At 47.8% G+C, this 18,755-nt stretch overlaps 8 protein-coding genes across 8 annotated transcripts; 2 read left to right on the top strand and 6 right to left on the bottom strand.

Annotated features, from left to right (window-relative positions):
- Nucleotides 1–529: 529 nt before the first annotated feature.
- On the bottom strand, nt 530–1,867 carry N7500_000225 (uncharacterized protein; the record flags this gene model as incomplete). Its single annotated transcript, XM_056671371.1, has 1 exon — nt 530–1,867. The coding sequence occupies one exon, from the start codon at nt 1,865–1,867 to the stop codon at nt 530–532; it is 1,338 nt and encodes a 445-aa protein (XP_056536944.1).
- Nucleotides 1,868–2,513: 646 nt separating this feature from the next.
- Nucleotides 2,514–2,984, top strand: N7500_000224 (uncharacterized protein; the record flags this gene model as incomplete). Its single annotated transcript, XM_056671370.1, has 2 exons — nt 2,514–2,731; nt 2,825–2,984. The coding sequence occupies 2 exons, from the start codon at nt 2,514–2,516 to the stop codon at nt 2,982–2,984; spliced, it is 378 nt and encodes a 125-aa protein (XP_056536943.1).
- Nucleotides 2,985–3,231: 247 nt separating this feature from the next.
- N7500_000223 (FAD-binding oxidoreductase) lies at nt 3,232–4,951 on the bottom strand (the record flags this gene model as incomplete). Its single annotated transcript, XM_056671369.1, has 5 exons — nt 3,232–3,733; nt 3,784–4,019; nt 4,078–4,423; nt 4,490–4,593; nt 4,646–4,951. 5 exons carry the CDS (start codon nt 4,949–4,951, stop codon nt 3,232–3,234), a joined length of 1,494 nt encoding a protein of 497 aa, XP_056536942.1.
- A 1,397-nt stretch (nt 4,952–6,348) lies between these two features.
- On the bottom strand, nt 6,349–8,324 carry N7500_000222 (uncharacterized protein; the record flags this gene model as incomplete). The annotated part of the gene is made up of 3 exons (XM_056671368.1): nt 6,349–6,826; nt 6,879–7,483; nt 8,280–8,324. The coding sequence occupies 3 exons, from the start codon at nt 8,322–8,324 to the stop codon at nt 6,349–6,351; spliced, it is 1,128 nt and encodes a 375-aa protein (XP_056536941.1).
- A 1,063-nt stretch (nt 8,325–9,387) lies between these two features.
- On the top strand, nt 9,388–10,341 carry N7500_000221 (uncharacterized protein; the record flags this gene model as incomplete). Its single annotated transcript, XM_056671367.1, has 1 exon — nt 9,388–10,341. One exon carries the CDS (start codon nt 9,388–9,390, stop codon nt 10,339–10,341), a length of 954 nt encoding a protein of 317 aa, XP_056536940.1.
- A 1,400-nt stretch (nt 10,342–11,741) lies between these two features.
- lea1 (U2 snRNP complex subunit LEA1) lies at nt 11,742–12,816 on the bottom strand (the record flags this gene model as incomplete). Its single annotated transcript, XM_056671366.1, has 4 exons — nt 11,742–12,104; nt 12,199–12,459; nt 12,602–12,642; nt 12,738–12,816. 4 exons carry the CDS (start codon nt 12,814–12,816, stop codon nt 11,742–11,744), a joined length of 744 nt encoding a protein of 247 aa, XP_056536939.1.
- Nucleotides 12,817–13,490: 674 nt separating this feature from the next.
- On the bottom strand, nt 13,491–15,801 carry N7500_000219 (putative nucleoside diphosphatase (Ynd1); the record flags this gene model as incomplete). The annotated part of the gene is made up of 5 exons (XM_056671365.1): nt 13,491–13,704; nt 13,730–15,464; nt 15,526–15,652; nt 15,707–15,741; nt 15,792–15,801. 5 exons carry the CDS (start codon nt 15,799–15,801, stop codon nt 13,491–13,493), a joined length of 2,121 nt encoding a protein of 706 aa, XP_056536938.1.
- An 879-nt stretch (nt 15,802–16,680) lies between these two features.
- On the bottom strand, nt 16,681–18,346 carry N7500_000218 (ammonium transporter; the record flags this gene model as incomplete). The annotated part of the gene is made up of 5 exons (XM_056671364.1): nt 16,681–17,367; nt 17,440–17,760; nt 17,819–17,999; nt 18,061–18,275; nt 18,335–18,346. 5 exons carry the CDS (start codon nt 18,344–18,346, stop codon nt 16,681–16,683), a joined length of 1,416 nt encoding a protein of 471 aa, XP_056536937.1.
- Nucleotides 18,347–18,755: the final 409 nt, after the last annotated feature.

Raw genomic sequence — 18,755 nt, 5'->3', positions numbered from 1 at the left:
CATCCCCTTAGGCGCTAGTCTCATACTGGTTGGTGAGGTCTTATGCCAAGAAATGCTCGTATTCCCTTCATCTCGTTTGCTAGCCTGTTGCTCAGCTGCTCAGCTGCTCAGCCGCTTTTCTTACCTTTGAGCCTTGAGGCTTCAAATCTTCATATTCGGTCTTGCTCCAGTATGTATCTTCCACAGTTAAAGGCAAGATAGAGATAATTTTGTGTGTTGATATGTTATGCCTCCTACTGGGTGGGATTCCAATACCCGACCACAAAGTCCTGGTGACAATAAGATCTCAAAACTGGAAAGTGTACGCAGTCATGTATGATTATTCGGAAGAAAAAAAAGCAATCGTTTGGATCTGGGAAGCGAAAGCTTTGGGTCCAATGCAGGCATGCAATGCTGCTGCTTTGACTTCTAATTGGACCAAAGTACATAGTACCAAGTCATGATACGACAAGGGAACCCTGGAGGCTACCACTCTCGGCATAGGACCTGGTAGAGAACTGCCATATACTGTGCTGCTGTAGGCCTATTCTCAGCCAGCTTGCGTCCTGCGCATCTGTTTGGTAAATTCTTTTTCTTTCGCCGCCCGTAGTAGCTGGCGTCGAATGTCCGGTTCATTGCTGGACCACCATTTTTCCTCCCAGGGCTGTAGGCCCCCGCCTCCAGGAAAATACTCTGGGAGCAGAGCTCGACCAGCCCCTTTAAATTCTAACTCGAGTTCCATCAGTGTATGCATGACCTTAAATTCGGCGAAGACCATTGGTGTCGGGCTTCCTTCGTGCACCGAGTTCGAGCGCATAGCCAGTCGAATCGGAATCCCTAACATCGCTGGTTGACGCGGAGCCCCAGCCGTGATAAGATTTTGCAGCATGCCAGTGCCGCCCACTGCGAGTAGATACCATGCGTGTTCCTGGATCCCCGTGCTAGTGAGGAGAAGCATGAGCCACAGCACCGCTAACAAGAACGTCATCATGCGTGTAGTGTTGCTGGGGCTCAGCACTTGCATCCACCAGCCCTTACGTGGCCGTCCTTCCCCGTCGTCCATCAATTGTCCCCCAGCCATGTCTTCCAAATCCAACCCACCCTTTGCCCCCAGCACCACGACCACATGCTGCGTGCCATTACCAAGCGTCAAGGCAACATCCTTGCGCCTTTCTAAAGTTCGGCACGCCCATTTTTCCTTCCGCCACTGCGGCAGCGCGCCAGACGCGTAGGCCAGGATGGTCCCGCACACGGTCACCAGAAAGATACTCCAGTCTCCGTGGAGACCAAACGGTATTGCGCTCACACCTAGTTGAACCACTGTCACGACAATTCCCAGCCAATACACCCAGTCGTAACCAGGTTTTGCCACACGAGAAGGCCCATCCAGTGCCCATTCGTAAACACTGACGCAGAGGCGCGCCTGGTAGGGGCTCACAAATTTGCGAGAATTGGGATATGTTTCTGTGGTTGCCGTCACCTTCCCTGACACCTCTGTGTCAGCGACCCCGGCTTCCTCGTCCTGGTACAAGACCGGGTGGCTTTGCAGTCGCTCTTCCACCTCTGCTGGCATCCAGTATTCGTAGTTCTGAAACACCCGCCCTAAAGTCCAGGATCGATTGAATCGCATATACCCTGTGCCTATGTTGATTACCCGGAGCGAAGAGTCAGGGGCGGGAGGCATCAGGCGGTCCTCGCTTTGGGCAGTGAGTAGCGCGGAGATAGCGTATGACACCCATCCGAAAGAGAAGGTGACGGGAGTCACCAGGCCGCCAGATACGGCTGCCAGAGCGACGCCAATGACATCCCCGCCAATAATTAAGAGGATTGAGAACAAGTCCGATGGATTGACCCACTGGGCGCGAAAGGTGGATGCTGCTTCATCCATTTGGAAAGTTGACTACGTACGGGCTTCAGCATAACAAGACTTTATGTAGGGGTCGAATTTCGCTTAAAACACCAAGAACAATAATCATCCAAACGTGAGAATACGAGAATATCCACAATTCAGCTGAGTTATCACGTGGCAGGCCCGAGCTGAAGCGTCTCTAGTTCGTACATGGTATCTCTCCAGGGCCCAAGTCCTTCCCGAGGTTGAGGGGTCTATTGATGAGTACCTGGATATGCCATTAAGAACATTTATACCACTGTGTCTTTTTTTTTGGAGTTCTTTCTATCTTTCTCTTCCCAGAGTGATAACTAGAAAGAAAATCCTTAGAAATACCAAGAATGGAATAGAACACGGAGTAGACTGTACGGTGCGTATTCCATCATGTATAGAGGCAGGAGCATAGATCGTCCATTCCATACTCCGTAGGCAACTTCGATATACATCACTCTCTGTATTGACACGGACATGAAAAGCCTCACGCGCCACTTGGCGGTGGAATTGCGAGTTGCTTAGTCATGACCAAAGGCCACACTTTCATGTTGGACTGCCAAATGCCTGGGCTGTTCTCCTACAAGATTTGACTTGGTCAGATTTCTTGCCCACACTCTGGACTCAAGTCTAAACTGTACACAAAGCCACAAGAATGCCAATCATCAAGAATTTCACCCTGCCAAGCTCGCTGAAGGAGCTAGCATTAAGTCCCAACTTGAAATTGTTCATTGCCTTCATATCTGGACCAGATCCAATCACCAAGCAACCTTGGTGTCCAGACGTGCGGGATGCTTTGCCATATATCAACGAGGCATTTGCCGGAGATGATACGCCAGAATTAGCTATTGTCGAGGTTGGACAAAAGCCCGAGTAAGTTTTACCATAATCGTGCCTGAGACTGCAATATCATGTTTCAAAATCACATCACAAACGCCTGTGATTCATTAAGCTGATATTTACCAGGTGGAATAACCCACAAAATGTCTATCGAACAACGTGGGGCACTAAGAATATTCCCGCGCTGGTACGCTATCAGCAAGTTAATGGGGAAGTCACCGAGACAGGAAGATTGGTGGAAGGAGAAATCCTCAACAAGCAAAGACTCCTGGCCTTCATCGCTTAATTATTTTATTTCTCATCATTAACCCATTCCTTGCTCTGTCCAGCAAAAATTGCACTCTCTATCTTCATGGTACTAGTCCGTTTGTTCTGAACAGCCCCAAATACTAGCTGCATTACTACATGGACATGGATCCTATCACTTTCAAGTCCTGGGGTGTTGCGGAACAGTCGTAACTTCTTTGCTGCCATGGCCTCCAACAGAAGGTCAAAGTCCTTGTCAAGGGTATCATATACACGCTGATGATTTCTCAAACCTTGAATCCACCTGGCATAAGTGTCTGGAAAACACCCCGAGGGTCATACTTCGCGGCAATATCAATAAGCTTTTGGTGGTTTTCCACGCCATAGCCAGGGAAGATAGACTGGAAGCCAGCAGCATCACCAATGTAGTTGAAGGTGTCGTACAGACCGGCTCTCTGGGTGGCATTGTTAATTTTGTAAGTGGTCTCTTCGACCCAAGAAGCGACAATGTCATCATACGCTGAGCCAATCCACTCAACCACCTCTGCGTAGCAAAGGTAGACCTGCGAGGAGTCCAGGCCGAGAGCGTTTCCGCCGTGAGCCTCGGAGGCCTTCATCCAGTCTGCACCTATAGGTTGCCAGTCCAGCTGGATAGTGGAGATGTTGGCGATAGGGATCTGCGCGTACAGCTTGGGGAGCTCGTCGAAGAAGGTTTGGTTGATGATGCTGATACCGCTGAGGAGCTCCTCATAACTTGTGCCCTTGACAGTTCCGGCAACAAAAACGTCACTAAGTCTGATTAGCCATCGTCCTATATTCTTCTGGCCGGGGGATCGTACTTGATACCATCAATCACCATTGCGCCGGTCTCAGCGGCAAACTCGGCGACCGTCTTGAAATCAAGCGTGCTGCTAATAGCCGGGATATCGGTAAACGGCTTAAAGATCTCGGGGTAGCTGATGCTGTCACTGTCATAGAACAGAATCACTGAGGCGAGAGTAGTCACGCCGGTCACAAGGGCTGGTACAATGTGCGTCTTGGGGTCGTAAATGTCAGATGCGTAAGTAGCCGCAGCCTAAGGAAACCAGTTAAACCCCAGTCATAAGGCAACCAAAAACATCGGTATGACATACCGCTAGGAACTCATCGATGTACTCAGACGAAACGGTGTGTGCACCAGCCCAGACCTTGGGCGATTTGATAGTCTCCAGATCGAACCGAGTGACAATGCCAAAATTACTGCTTCCGCCCTTCAAGGCCCAGAACAGATCAGGATGACTGGTCCTGTTAACTTCCACAATTGAGCCATCGGCAAGGACAACCTCGTAGTTGACAATAGTATCGCAGCCGAAGCCAACCTGATTGCCGTAAAAGTTGATACCGCCAGCAAGGAGCAGTCCCGGCACACCCACAGGGCCAAGACGACCACCGGCAGCAGTCAGTCCGAACTTTTGTAGGTATCCATAGACATCTCTCCATCTAAACATAGATAAGTAAAAGTGCTCATTCCCAGAGCGGACCGAACAAGGAAAAAAAGAAGCTTACCGGTAAGAAGGACCAATGGACACAATCGAATGATCGTCCGACAACTCCAAAGTCGTCAAATTTGACATAACAATCAAGACACCGTCATTGATATTGTTTGCGCCCTGTGGCTGTCAGGATGGAGCCCGAATGCTTAACATTGAGATCAAAACTCACCTGGATACCCATATGTCCACCACCCCGAACAGCGAACTGAGCATCGGCATTGGCCAGCGTCACGATGCCATCCGCGAGCTGTGCGCTGGACTGTGGTCGGAACACACAGCCAGGGCTCATCAGCTCGGTGTTCGACCAAAAGTTTGCCGCCTCGTATTTGTATACACTACTGCCGGCGAAGAAAAGCGAATCCCCAAGGGGCGTCTGTAGGGCCTTGCAGCCTGCCGAGGCATGGAGCGATGCAGTGGTGGCTGTCGATACTACGACTATGCCCGCTAGCGAGAGCACGGCTGATGTTACGCGCATGGTGAATGAGTATACCTCAATAGTGTACGGAGTATACAACTTTTGGACCCTGGTCGAACTAGGGGATTTGCGTCGACGGGTAACAAAAAAAAGTAAGGGGAGTCTTGGCTAGAATTGCAGATGGTATTATTAGATACAACATATGTCTAATCCTGAATAGTTCTGAAGTTTCTTGAGCTCTGATCTAGATCGGTTGGATTGTTTAGGTGGAGATTTCATAGGATTTTATCCACTTGGTGGAGCGAGATCAATTTGCGGAAATTATGATCGACGTTGCAATTATTCCAGAAGACCGTGTCTGGAATATAGAATTACCTGGCAATTCCATCATAGTCCATGCAAACTATATCATGACATTCAATGCGCATGTTAAGATTGTTCAGGGGCAACAGAACAAGTGTGTTGATGTTCGCTTTTCGCAACGATCTAAGCACTAAGAGCTGGCCTCTAACAATTACTGGGGACTTCCCATCTAGACGCCATTGCTTAGAGACGTGGAAGATAGAGCCGTAGAACATAATAGCTACTCATTCCCAGTATTCAGAACGCGAGTACTCGCATAGTTATCTAAGAACTGCCTGCGGGCCTTTTATTGACCAGTTGCCTGCTATAGAACGAGCGCATTATTGGTTCACTTGGGGGACTTCACCCCCTGAGTACCAGTAATTGAAAGCAGCACTCGTGGCTGAATGTAAAAACGCAGTGTCGATGTCCTTGGTTTGAGATATGAAATTTGAGAGGTGAGAGGTAGATGGCCGATGCATTTCGTCGACACCTAACATGCTACAGGTTGTTATCTTCTTGCCGAGTGCCCTGGTGGCCATGTTGGACATGCCTTCACGGCTCATGTGGCCATGACATTCGTAGTCACCAACGCATGCCGTCTCTGTCTTTAACGGCGTAGGGCAATAAAGATCTCCGTTCCACATTTTGCGGCTTCGTTCAGGTCTGAGTCGGCCTCAAGTGTGCCTACAATATTTTGTATTCTTTCACTTTGGCAGATGTGCTCGGGGACTTTTTTTGGCATTTCGATTAAAGAATGTAAGCCTATGCTCTTCATGAAGAGCGATGTCACAGAATAGGCGGCCGATGGCACCTAGATCACCTCCAAGTTAGAAATCATGATAAGATCCAGTGAGAGTATTACCAGTACCAGAAGCTCCTAAACCTAGCATATCCATTCTGGAAGTCTGGTAGACTGTTTTGCAGATATTTGAAGGCTCTGAAGGCATTTTATACTGCTCAAGAAGTGGGCTATAGATGATGCCAAGCATTGGCCCCACCAGAATACGCATCTACATGGCCCAAAAAGGAAATTTATACGCAAGAAGTGTGTATATATGCTGTGTAGGACGGCACCATAGTTGAGTTGGAACAATTCAAGCAGATCAGTTAAACTAGACCTTATAAGCCAGAATGTGCCGATCTTGGTCATACTCGGTGACAGTATAGTACTCCTTGCGAACAAGATTGTAGCTCATGTCCTCATTTCCAGCCGAAAACCATCCCGTTTGTTCAGTCGCTGTCTTCCCTTCTTCCCAAATGAAAAGGTCGCCTTTCTTGGGAGCTCTGCCCGTACTGCGCGAGATGTAAAACTTGCCCTCGTATGAAACAGCACCCTGTACATTGGGTATATTGACACAGGACGCCCAGCTTGAGGTAGCGATGCCATTTTCGGTTTGGAGCCGCCTAGTATCCGCATCCAAATTGTATTTCACATAGCGAATAGGAACTGGCGTCTTGTCGGCGTCGTCAAAAGTTTCCCCGTCCCTCACAAACTCACCTACCATAAGGGTGTCTGGTGAGTCGCTCCGATCAAGGGAAATCCAAGAGAAGCGGAAGGGAGAAGCGTCGCCGGCTATCCAGTTATAAGAGCTTTCAGTGCTGTTAGTATTGAATCGAAAGAAAATACAATGGGCAGGCTCACCGCATTTGAGGAAGCACATATCGGTACTCATCCGCAGAATACCCTTGTCCGTCTGCCGTTTTTCCGACTCCATCTGCAATATCAACCTCCCAGATATTGTCCAGGTCAAACGCGCGAATACCCTTATGAGTATCGACAACATATAGCACATTGCCATACCAAGCGATGCCGCCCGCATGAATACTGATGGATTCAAAGTCATCGTCGGCAGTAGGATAAACCAGCATCACATGGCGATATTTGTTTGTCTTGCGATCAATAAAGCTGACCCGTACGCTATCCCCACTGCGATACCAACTGACAATCCAGACCTCGTGGTCATTCCAGGTTCCCTTCCCAAAAGCATCGGCAGAGCTCGTGATTCCCTGCGGGACCCAGTCCGTCGTCTTATCATCGCCTGAGTTCCAAGCCCACGATTCAGCGGGAGGCCCATCCCCATTGCTGAGAGGAGGCGACCGTTTTACTAAATCGCGATTCGCGGATTGAAGAACTTCAGTGACGCTTGTGATCTTACCCTTTGAATCGAAATACTTAGCGAGTGCAGGCAGGTAAGGGTTGTCTATCTCTTCAAGGGTGAAGTCTTTTCCGTCAAGAGTTGTCTTGTCCTGGCAGTACCGAGGGTCTACCGCGAAGGTGACGGAGAAGAAAAAAGAAAAAGGGTAGACAAGACGAGTGTATACCGCATGATGGGATGTTGCTCCGCACTAAGGCATTTCTTTTGACGAGCCGGGGAAGATGCAATATATAGCAAATGTCATTACATCCAGGAGCGCGAGTGATTGAATGTAACCCGAAAGCGACTACGCCCATGTTTCCCCTCCTATCACCCATATTAGGACATGATCGCCATTGGATATGAACAATGGTCCCGTTAGAGTAGTCAAGCCTCTTCTGCATACTGAAAATAGCTCTCGAGCATGAAAGGCCCGCTCAGATCAACAGGGATGAAGCTCGTGTCAAGCCGAGAACATCAATTCGAAGCTCGTATTATTCCGTATCCATGCAGCAAGGCTTCTAATTTTGCCATAGTTGGTGCTGCAACTCTCGCCGAGGCACACGTAAATTCGCGTCAGCACTATATCTCTTGGCTTCATGTTGCTGCAACGTCAGCCCCACCCAAGTAGCCCAGGTGAACAAATTCAGACTCATTGACTTAGATATCTCATTTACTCAAAAACCTCTACGGTATGATGTTTCCTCCAAATTCTGGCGGAGAAACCCTACTGCCAACATATAGACAATCGTCAAGCGCGCCACCGACCTACGAGACGCACCGTCATGGAGAACGCGAAAGCCTTGCGCAAGGGTGGTAATAGTTTATACACAGACAAAAAGACTGCTCAAATCGTACCAATTGTTTCTTTGGTCTCACATCGAATGATATCCTTGCAAGAAACATACACTCGCCTCTTTGATCGCGATCTCGAAAGGAACATGCGCGAGCATATGCCATCAGCGACGCTTGTGCCATGGTGATCTGGGAGAAGAGTAAGAGCATGAAGGATGCCATGAAGATCCTTTCCACGTTCTTCTCGTGTTGCTTGTAGCCTTGATGAAGCAGTTCGAAGATATGCGCTCTGGCAGTATGCTAGTTTTTATCATGGCAAAACTGAAAGGTGGCTTGCAAGAGACCCTGCTCTTCTTGTCATCTTGGGCAGAGGATCCGGTGCAGTATCGTCGGGATGTTCTTTTCAAATTGTTTTCCATCAAAAAAAAAAGCCCCCATTGAGACTACCATTCTATCACACACACCATACTTTAGGCTCATTGGAACCGGCGATGTTTGAAGTTGGAGAAATACGATCCCGAGATACGGGCTGCATTCTGAGAAGACAGATAGAGGACGACCATTTCAGAGACACTAATTAGAAGCCGATGCTGAAGATATACGATAGAAGCTATTAGTCCTCGAATCACGATGATCCATCGGAAATTTGCGGTCCACAACCTCCCTCGTACATACACATGAGCCAAATCATACAATGATTGTGTCGACCGCTGCGAATTAGTATATCATCGGATCTGCAGTATACGAGCTATGTCCCGCTTGACCTCTACCGCTGTATTGGTTGCAAAGAATGAAGGAGTCGTATTACACAGCCCCTGCCTGCCAAGCCCTATCCCGTCATGATGCTATTCCCAATCTGAGAATCTAAGAATAACATCATTCTATACTTCACACAAGTTACCTAGATCTCGCTCTTGAAGTAGTCGACATTAGAGATTAGCTTCACTTCGTTCGTATACTGTACTGATTGCTGATCCCATCCCCAATGAGGAATAGTTGTCTCCATTCTGTTCGTGTTATTGAAAATAGTGTGCCATTATATACGAGCTTTGCAAGACTAACTTCCCTTACGGCTGTATGGTGAGTTTCCCTCAACCAATCGTTTTTATACATCATTTCATCGAAGCTTGGAGAGGATATAAATTCATGAAGTCCCCCTTTGCTATTATCCTTCCGGTGTCTTCCTCCTCAGTGTAACAAGCATCTATCAGCACTGGAATCATGCATTTCAAATCCTTCCTCTCTCTTTCCATTGCAGCTCCCTTTGCAACAGCCTATCATTTAGCTGTTACCGACCAGCATTCCAAGACTGTTCGGGTTTTCCCACGAGATTCTTCCAAATGGAACAAAGACGCCATTCACTGGTCTTTCACTGCCGACCTAAACCCATGGCCCTGGCAAAAAGACGTTTGGGCCGACCTTTCTGAAGTCAAAATCCGCAAGACAGCTGATCGAGGCCTAGTTGCCCTCGTTGCTGCCTCAGGGGGTAAAGTTGGCATGATCGATATCAAATCGGGGGAGAAATCCACGACGATAGACGACATCATCTGGTCAGCAACACCTGGTGGCAACCCGCATTCCCTCGAACGAATCCCTTATCTGGGAGCATTTGTTGCCGCAAGTTCGGCTTCCCATAAATTGACGCTGTATGTTCCAACCGATGCGTCAGATGTCAACAATCTGAAGAAGATCAAGAAGAGCCATGAGTATACTGTTCGAAAGGCCCACGGAGTGCTTTGGCATGGTGGTCAGTTGTGGGCCATCGGGGAGAATTACCTCCACAGGTATGATGTGGTGGGGAAAGGGAAAGATATCGAACTGAAGAGGGATGGGAAACCAATTCCTTTGCCGGAAGTAAAAGGCAGAGCGAGAAATGGTCACGATCTTTCCGCCAGTTACAAGGATGATGATATCCTGCTATTGACACACACTGCTGCTGCGTATAAGTACAACACAACCAGCAGGGACTTTCAGCGTCTCATGAAGGTTGATAAGCTCAAGTCTCTAGTCCAGCATTCTTCTGGTGAGTATGCCTGGGTGCGCGGGGCAAAGGGTGATATGGGACAGTATGTGTCGTTTAGTGATGAGAGCGCACCCACGGCCGAGACAGACAAGAGAGGGTGGGATGATGCTGAATTTTATAAGGCGAGAATATTTGATCCCGGGTATGAATGATTCCTTGCTACTATGATCTCGAATTGGCTTATTTATCTGAGGTGGAAGCAAGATTGTAGTAATGTATCCTATATTATGTTACAAGATTTTGATAGGACTACAACTAGTCGAATGTGATCGCAATATGATCGAATTTCTGCCTTGTGATGACTTCATCGCTTTCCTTATATCCCATCATACAGTGCTTGAAACAGGAGGATCATAGGAGCACTCGCCACGCCATTGTCGGCTCGCACCTCAGCTTTTTGCAAGGCGTAGGGCTGTTCGCTGTACAAAATAGGGCATGGACTGTTGTAGTACCATATAAGTTCCCCTTGAGAACATCACTAATCCGGCTAACCGTGTCGCTTGGTATTGTTATAGCAAATTGATAACACGTAAGAGTGCGCACACGGAGCATAGTTCCGACATGGCCATGCTGGAGAAATTGATCTATCTAACCAAAACAGGTATCGATGGACTGGGAAATATGCTTCAACCCGATTTGCGCTAGATCAGGTCATAAAATTACCATTGAACAGACATCGTGCGATATATGAGGTTCTTGTTCTTTGAGCGACCTGATGTGCAGTACATGAAACCATTTAGGCGTCTTCAATGTACAACGTATTGTAAGTTGTCCTGCAGACCTTGTATATGAGGACCTTCAGCGAAGGTTGTATAAGTCGAAGGACTTGTTCGACCTAGCCTGAGCCCCGTTATTCTATCGAAGGACTTCTAGTTCTGGTAGAGTTTAGCCTTGTGAACTTCGTATATGAAATAATTGCTATAGTATGCTTTTTAGTTACAAAGTACTTAGTTTAAGATTATTAGGTTCATGTATAACGACTATGCAATGCAAACTACAACAATGTAGTTTCCTCAAGGTCGTGCCTATCTGTAGCCTCGAACCTTGAAATGACCTAGTTTAATAGCTCGAACAGCGTCGATCAGCATTAAAATCTTATCATTGCTCGTCAACTTTCAGTCAATATCGTATGCTATCACATGACAGGTCTATTATTTCCCATTGCTTTGGCAGCCAGTATATTGTAGAAGACGGAGCATTTGTTGCATTTAATGATTGGCTTAAATGCTTGTTTCTAAGGCGTTTCTCTACAGACTCAACAGAGTGATGATACACCTGGGATACTAATATTTTCTGTTGGAGAAGGACCCGAGAGACGAGCTTTTAGGTTTGATATGCTAACAATTCATAGCGAGGACTTTTTTCTAATCCCAGACTAGGAACAAGAAGAAACGAATACCCAGACACGAAACACACACTGAACCCCAGCCAGAAAAAAAAAAAAAAAAAACGCAGAAAACCTAAGCCCTAGACGAGATAAAAAGGCAATAAAACGTGATTGTATGTTCATGATCCACGGCACAGCCCCTGGGAGAGATTCCAGTCTCGTCTCTCACATCTGCATGGCCTCATCACCATCGACATCCGCTCCACCGGGTATCCGTCCCTCGTTAAGCTCCTTCTCCAACTTTGTAATCTCCTGCAGACTCTTCGCCTCGCGAATCAGCTTCTCGACGCGCTGGCGTTCCTTATCAGTGAGTTGTACTCGCACACCCTTTTCGGCGGGAGTGCGTTCAGCCGGGGTGGAGACGTCGAAAGTGCGGGACTTGACACCCATAATCTTGGATGCAAGGGACGATGGTTCCTCATAGGTGCCGAAAAGCTCTTTAGCTGTGGCACGCTCAGCGTCGGTTACTTTCTGGAAGTCAAGGAAGCGGACGGAGGGAATGCGCCAGATAACCCAGTAACGGTAGTTCTGCAGAGATTGGTTAACCTAGTCTCCAACAGAGTCCAGGCTATATCACATATAGCCAGATCTAATGAGTATATGAGTGAAGGGGTAGACATACCTCTTTGCGGGTCACTGGATTTTGCAGGAGGGTCAAGTGCGTCAGCCGTTGCAAGTTCCGCAGCGGATCTAGGTCGGCAAGCTCAGACAAATTGTTCGCAGTCAGGACAAGAGTCGTCAGGTTAGGCACCGAAGTTGCGAGCGCCGGTTGAATGTGATTGATACGGTTGCGGGCTAGGAGGAGGGTGCGGAGGCGAGGAAAGTGGGGGAAGTTTCCCAGGGAGGAAATGTCATTATCGGTGAAATCGATCGCATCTTGATCCTACAAGCTGTCAACATCAGATCCGCAAGGGTATGATTGGGCTATCTGCAGACTCAATGGTTGGTCTAGCAATAACACAAAGAGACACATCAGAGACAAGCCTCCTGTCTCAAGGATTGGTTTAGAGAAACACAGCACTTACTTTGGCGATACCCAAGTTCTCAATTGTGGGGATCTTGTGACCTACACGACCACACAAAAAGACGATATCAATCCAGCTCTTAATCAAAAGTGTAGTACCTGTTCTTTTCAGGCAGGTGAGTAGTGAGTGAACGCACCTCGGAGATCTAGCTCGCGATCCGCGAGCGGATTGATGTATGTGAGAGAACTTTGGATAAGTTCAACGGTCAAGCGCATAATGACAGTAGGTATTGCCAAGGGAAGGTATGTATGTGAAGATGAGATTTAGGGCGACGGCATAGGTGTAGGGCTGAGGAAGAAGATTGGACAAGCTTGGTAAACTAATGCAGTGAATCGGAAGCTACAGTTTCTCTCTACATCATTTTCTGCCGGGCGGTGACGAGTCTCTCACGTGATATCAAATTGCATGAAAATGCTGGCATGGACATACACAAATAACTAACTAGTTAGTCAACTACAACATACTAGTTGGCTAATTAGTCAGTTGATGAAACCATACTCAGTACTAAGATGTACAGGGTAAATATAATGAAATCATTGGCAAGGTATTAATCTATATTCAGGGAAAAACATCCTCAACTGCTAATAGTACACACCTCATTACGTGTAAATCACCTGCCTGAGATCGAAAGCACCGCAATCAACCAACAAAAAGGTACTCCAGAGCACAGGGTTGAAATATGATATGAAGAATCGAAAGCAGCCTGCCACACGTACACGACTCAAAAAAAGGTGAACTCCCTTTGCATATGAAAAAAGGAAAAGAAAAGAAAAGAAAAGACCAGGCCAGCGCCGAGTGAGTCGACGCATGTTAAACAAACAAACTCCAAGTGAAAATGCGATGTAGTGTGAGTTATTATGCATAATTCGGGTCAGGTAAATATGTCGCGTTAGTCGTCGGCCAGGGGCGTCATGTTTGGTGATTTTTGGTGAGATCTTGTCGGACTGCCAGCTCTTGATCGACGGCCGTTGGTCGTGGGGCCTAGAGCGATGGGGGCCAGGTGGTCCCTGCTCTCTGTCCTGACTACCAAGCCTGCTCGATCCATAGCGATGCCGGAGCCACCACCCCCACCGCTGATCCCAAGTCCAATCGTCCCAGTCGAACTGTTATCTAACGCATATTTGAAACTGGGGGGGATTGCTGTTGCTGCCCCAGCTTGATGCTCGCTTTGGTGGTCCCAGTCTAGCCGAGTCTGCCTCGGAAAGACGTCCACCATCCTCGCTTCCGTCGGACTCGATGGCACCAAGTTCGTAATCTTGAGCACCGTCCTCGAGGACTCGCTCGTAAGAGGTGGTGCTTCGACCAATGAATGGGAGCATCGACTTGAGCCCCTTTCGTTTCTTCGGGTGATTGGGGTGCGATGGCCCGCCACGACGTAGCACATTAGTCATGCGGTTGAAGATCCGCGATCGACGGCTACGTCCGCACAAGAAGAAACCAGCCATGACAATGATGAGCATGAAGAGCACGAAACCTGGGATCCGGCGCGGGGAATCCCCATCGAAAAGTGCGTCATGCCAGTGCTCACTGTGGAAGCTGTCTGAATCTGGCAGGAGTTGAACACTAGGATACTGGAAGTCGGCTGGGACACCGGGGACGTTGCTGCCGAAGCCTACTGGGAGACTTTCTGCTTCGATCTCTAGAGGAACTTGAGAAGATGCGTATAAAACGATCTTTCCCAAAGTCCAACTTACTTCGGTCGAGTCAATTTTGTTGACCGCCTGGAAAGCATCAAGATAGCCCTTTTCCTTTCCATGAGACAATACTTCTTTGGTGCCGTTGTGCGAAGAACCAGTTGTATCCTCCAAGCCCACGCGAGGCACTCCAATGCCATCGTGTAGCATATTGATGATCCATGACGCCTTGAAACATACTTCGTAGGCCTTTTGGTGATCAACCTTCTTCCCCCATTTGTGCTGTTCAAGGCCATGCTCAATGGAGGCCCAGTCTTGAGAGCAGAACGTTTGGACTCGTTCTTGATACGTGTTGAAGTCGTATGCTTTGTCTTTGTATCCCATTTCGAAAATCTCGTGGGTGGTATGCCAGTACTCGCTGATCCCGATGAAATGATTAACATCGAAGTCGATAGCTGGAACGTGGATACCGTTGAGCAGACACGGTTCATCCGCACACGGAGCATCCTTGTCCAGCAATGGGTATGTTTGACGGAGACATTCGTCAAATTTGCCTGTGCCTAGTAGATAGGTCTCCGTCTCGGTCGCCGATGTGACTTTGCCGTCAAGCGTAGTCCGCAATCCGCTGGGAAGACATGGGTCAGGCAACTCGGCAACACCTGGTCCAATTGCCATCTGTAAAGCATCCAGATAGCGTCGTCGGGCTTCATGCACGCCAAACTCCAACCACGAAGTGACAAACACCCTGTGCTCTTGGATCGATCCATCAATGTTCCGCAATCGCAACAACTTCAGGTCTTCGGCATGCTTCTCTGTTTCCGTGACATTCGGAGCAAACGCAATTTGGGCAGACGCGCCACCCATATCAAGGAATCCGTAGGTGTTATGTCCCTTTCCATGGTCGTGTTTCTCGGGGGCGTCAAAGGATCCCATCAAGTAGTTTGTCGCAATCCATCCGTAGAGTCCCTCGGTCACACCCGGAATCACCTGAATATGCACACCACAGTCTGGAAGCAAGAACTCCGAGTTGTCACGCGCATAAGAACAGATGCGATCCAAAAGCAATTGCCGCTCAAGGTTTCCCAGCAGTCGCATGCCCGCAGTGGCCAGAAGAAAGATGGGAGTGTCCTTGGCATCCTCGGCAGGAATGATTCCCTTGGCGTGGTCTAACAGTTGAGCGAGATGGTCTGATCCAACTAATTCGGGATTATTGGCGAATGAAGAGACCCCTGTTGCGCGTATGGGTTAGTGGCAGGTTGTTGGTGACTTGATCTTGGCTCGAGGGCTCACCAGGGTGAATCTTCTTCGTCCATGCCTCCTTGGTTTTGATTTCCGGTAGCGATTTCAACTCCTCCACATGAGCGTTCTTTCGTGCAGCGGCATTTCGTAGCCATCGGTAAACGTGTACGCGAGTCCCCTATGCGGCTGATTAGTGGCGTGACTCCAAGATTTTAGAACAATGTCGACGTACAGACGAGCCTGCGTCCAGGACGACTCCATAACGCCCTAATAGAAAGGTTAATTCGCATCATGAAAGTTGAGGTGGGACAGCATACATTTGCCCATTTGGACTTGTGATTATTCGCAGATCATGACAAACTTGTCAAGAGGACAATATTTGTCTTTGAAAATTGCAATAATAGGGTAAACGAATGACAAGTAAAGAAGACTTGAGAGAGAAGAGAGAGAGAAAGCCCGAGAGATAAGGAGGCCAAAAGCGGCCTGGACGCGACGACTCCGGGGGCAATACGAAACATGACAGGCCAGACTGTGACATCTCAACGGTAAAGTGGATGCCGATTGGTCTGCATTAGGAAAGGTGGGGTAATTTAAGGGTAATATAACTGTTCGTAACCAAATTCTTTTTTTTTTCCTTATATATAATATCGAGTAACATTGAATATCCCTTGAACACATATAACGATGTACTACAATTATGTGCATACATGTCCCACGGCATAACGTTTGAATCTCGACAGGGACTGAGACTATCCCAACTTCATTACCACTATATATCTATATATTCCAGCCTCGTCATGGAATGTGACCCTAAACTGCTGAGGGGGAGAGCATACGTCAGCTCGGCCTTGGGAGCCGGAGATTCGTTGCGTCACTCTAAAATGTCTTGGCCAAGACTTTGAATTGTATTTTGGATTAAGATATTTTCCAGGCTTAATTTGTGGACACGACTTTTGAATTTCTATAGATCTAAATGCCTCCGGAACAATATTGGACTACCGGCATATAGCTATCACCTTACTTTGCTTAGGTTCACAAAATTGTAATTCTTCGACATCTCATTACTAAAATATATATGCATGGAAGGAAATTGTCAAAATGGCATAGAAATAAGATTAGAAAAACAATTGGAGTGAATAGACCCAAGACAGGTCACTCCGTACTCCGTACATGTTCTATGATTCTGAAGTCACGAGACGTAGCCTGTCACTTCTTTGTTTCCTGAGAACCAACCACTACAGGAACTTCCCCATCAAGCACACTCGGTAATGAAGACCCGCATAAATCATTAAGGAGCGCCCGCTCACCAATCTGCTCATCGATAAACTGCGCGCGGTCTAAGCCAATCATTTCCGCCTCCTCATGCACCCGCAACTGCATCCCCGGAATGAACTTGAGAATGTAAAGTAGGATACACGAGACAATGAAAGAATATGCCGAAATAGCACACACCTCAGCCAATTGTTTTCCAACTTGCACTCCATTACCGTCAATACCCCCTCTGGCTTCAGTCACGCCATCCAACGCGGCGATAGACTGCGACGCAAAGATCCCGGTAAGGAATGCCCCCACCATCCCGCCAATACCATGCAGCTTAAATACATCCATCCCCTCGTCTATGTGTAACCACTCATTGATATCTTGAAGGAGGGCACAGACAATGCTCGTGAGGAGGCCGATAAGGGCAGCAAGCCACACGGACACAAAGCCGGCGGCTGGCGTGATGCCAACTAACCCTGCAATTGCGCCTTCACATGCTCCTACTACCGTGAATTTCCCGTGGTGTTTGACATAATCAACCAACACCCATCCTAGTACTCCTGTGCAAGCTGCAGTGTTGGTATTAAATGCCGCTAACATTGCCCGTACGCTAGCATTAAGAGCGGAGCCGCCCTAGAAAATAACCGTCAGATTGAGTTGGGAAAAAAAAATAAAAAAAAAAAGCAAGGCATAGACATGACATACGTTAAACCCAAACCACCCAAACCAGATCAAGGTCGTCCCCAAAAAGACCAAGGTGGTGTTGTGAGGCTTCACATGTGAAGGCTGGTCGATATGCTTGCGCTTCCCCAGAACAAAGGCATAGGCCAATGCCGACCAGCCAGATGCGATGTGAACCGGGCCGCCTCCGGCAAAATCAAGTGATGGGAGATTATACAACCACCCGTTGCTGTTCCAAGTCCAACAGGCGAGGGGACAGTAAACGACGGTCGCCCAGCAGAAGCTGAAGATAAGCGAGGGGATCATGTTGCCTCGTTCAAATGCTCCGCCGACAACGATCATGACCTGTCCCAAGATTCTATTAGCTTTTACTTGGTGACATGTGTTTCCGGGTTTTGCTTACCGTGCATGCGCAAAATAGAAGCTGATAGAAGCAGAATACAATTTCTGGGAGATCAGCTGAGCCAGGGGATGGCGCTACCATCACACCTCTGAGACCGAAGTTCTTAAGGCTTCCAATGAATGGACTTGCATCCCGAGCATAGGTCAACGAGTAACCCCAGAATATCCATTGGAAAGTTACTCTGGTGGGGTCATTTATATCAGCACGACATGCGCTTGGTTTCTAGGGAGGCATCGACATACACAGCCACAACCATGAACGCCTGGAAGAGTAATGCCAGCGCTGACTTTCTTCGAGCAAGGCCACTGTAGAGAAGACCGATTCCGGGGATAATCAACCAGACAATAAACGAGCAAAGGATGATGTAGGTATAGTTCCACTCGACGCCTGCATATTGAGCATTAACATTGACCTTGAGTGGATCTCCGCCTGTTGGGATAGATGAATTGTATACTGGCTATATTAAATAACTGTGTCAGCTGTTTGTAGATGCCATTTCAATCATACAAGACTTACAGCATTGGCCATGATGAGAGCTAGAATGGATCGCAATCCAAGCTCCTTGGTTCAGGTCCACAGTACATATATCCTCTAGCAGAATGGGTATTTATATGTAGTTCATACATGATAGCCAGAACGAAGATCTTCCGGCCTCTTATCTATCTCATGACAGCAGCCAAGGCTTTTATTGGATCAATGGGAAGCTCTGAATCTATAGTGGTCGCCCACAGTTCATGGGGAATCCCCGACATCCCTCAATTTCTGTGACTGTCAGGTCAATTACTCATGATAAGAGAATTCAATTCAATCTGATCCATGATAAGAATCCGAGAAGACGTTCCATAGAGTTTCAACCATCCAATTACGTCTTATTCTCGTGCTGACCCCGGATCCTACAACCTTATAGGGGTTAGGCTCTTATTCTCGAAAGCCTATC

This window comes from Penicillium coprophilum, assembly GCF_028826855.1.
Source record: "Penicillium coprophilum strain IBT 35676 chromosome Unknown utg000001l_segment0_segment0, whole genome shotgun sequence".
NCBI classification, from domain to species: Eukaryota; Fungi; Ascomycota; class Eurotiomycetes; order Eurotiales; family Aspergillaceae; genus Penicillium; species Penicillium coprophilum.
This window is presented reverse-complemented; position numbering and strand designations above follow the sequence as displayed.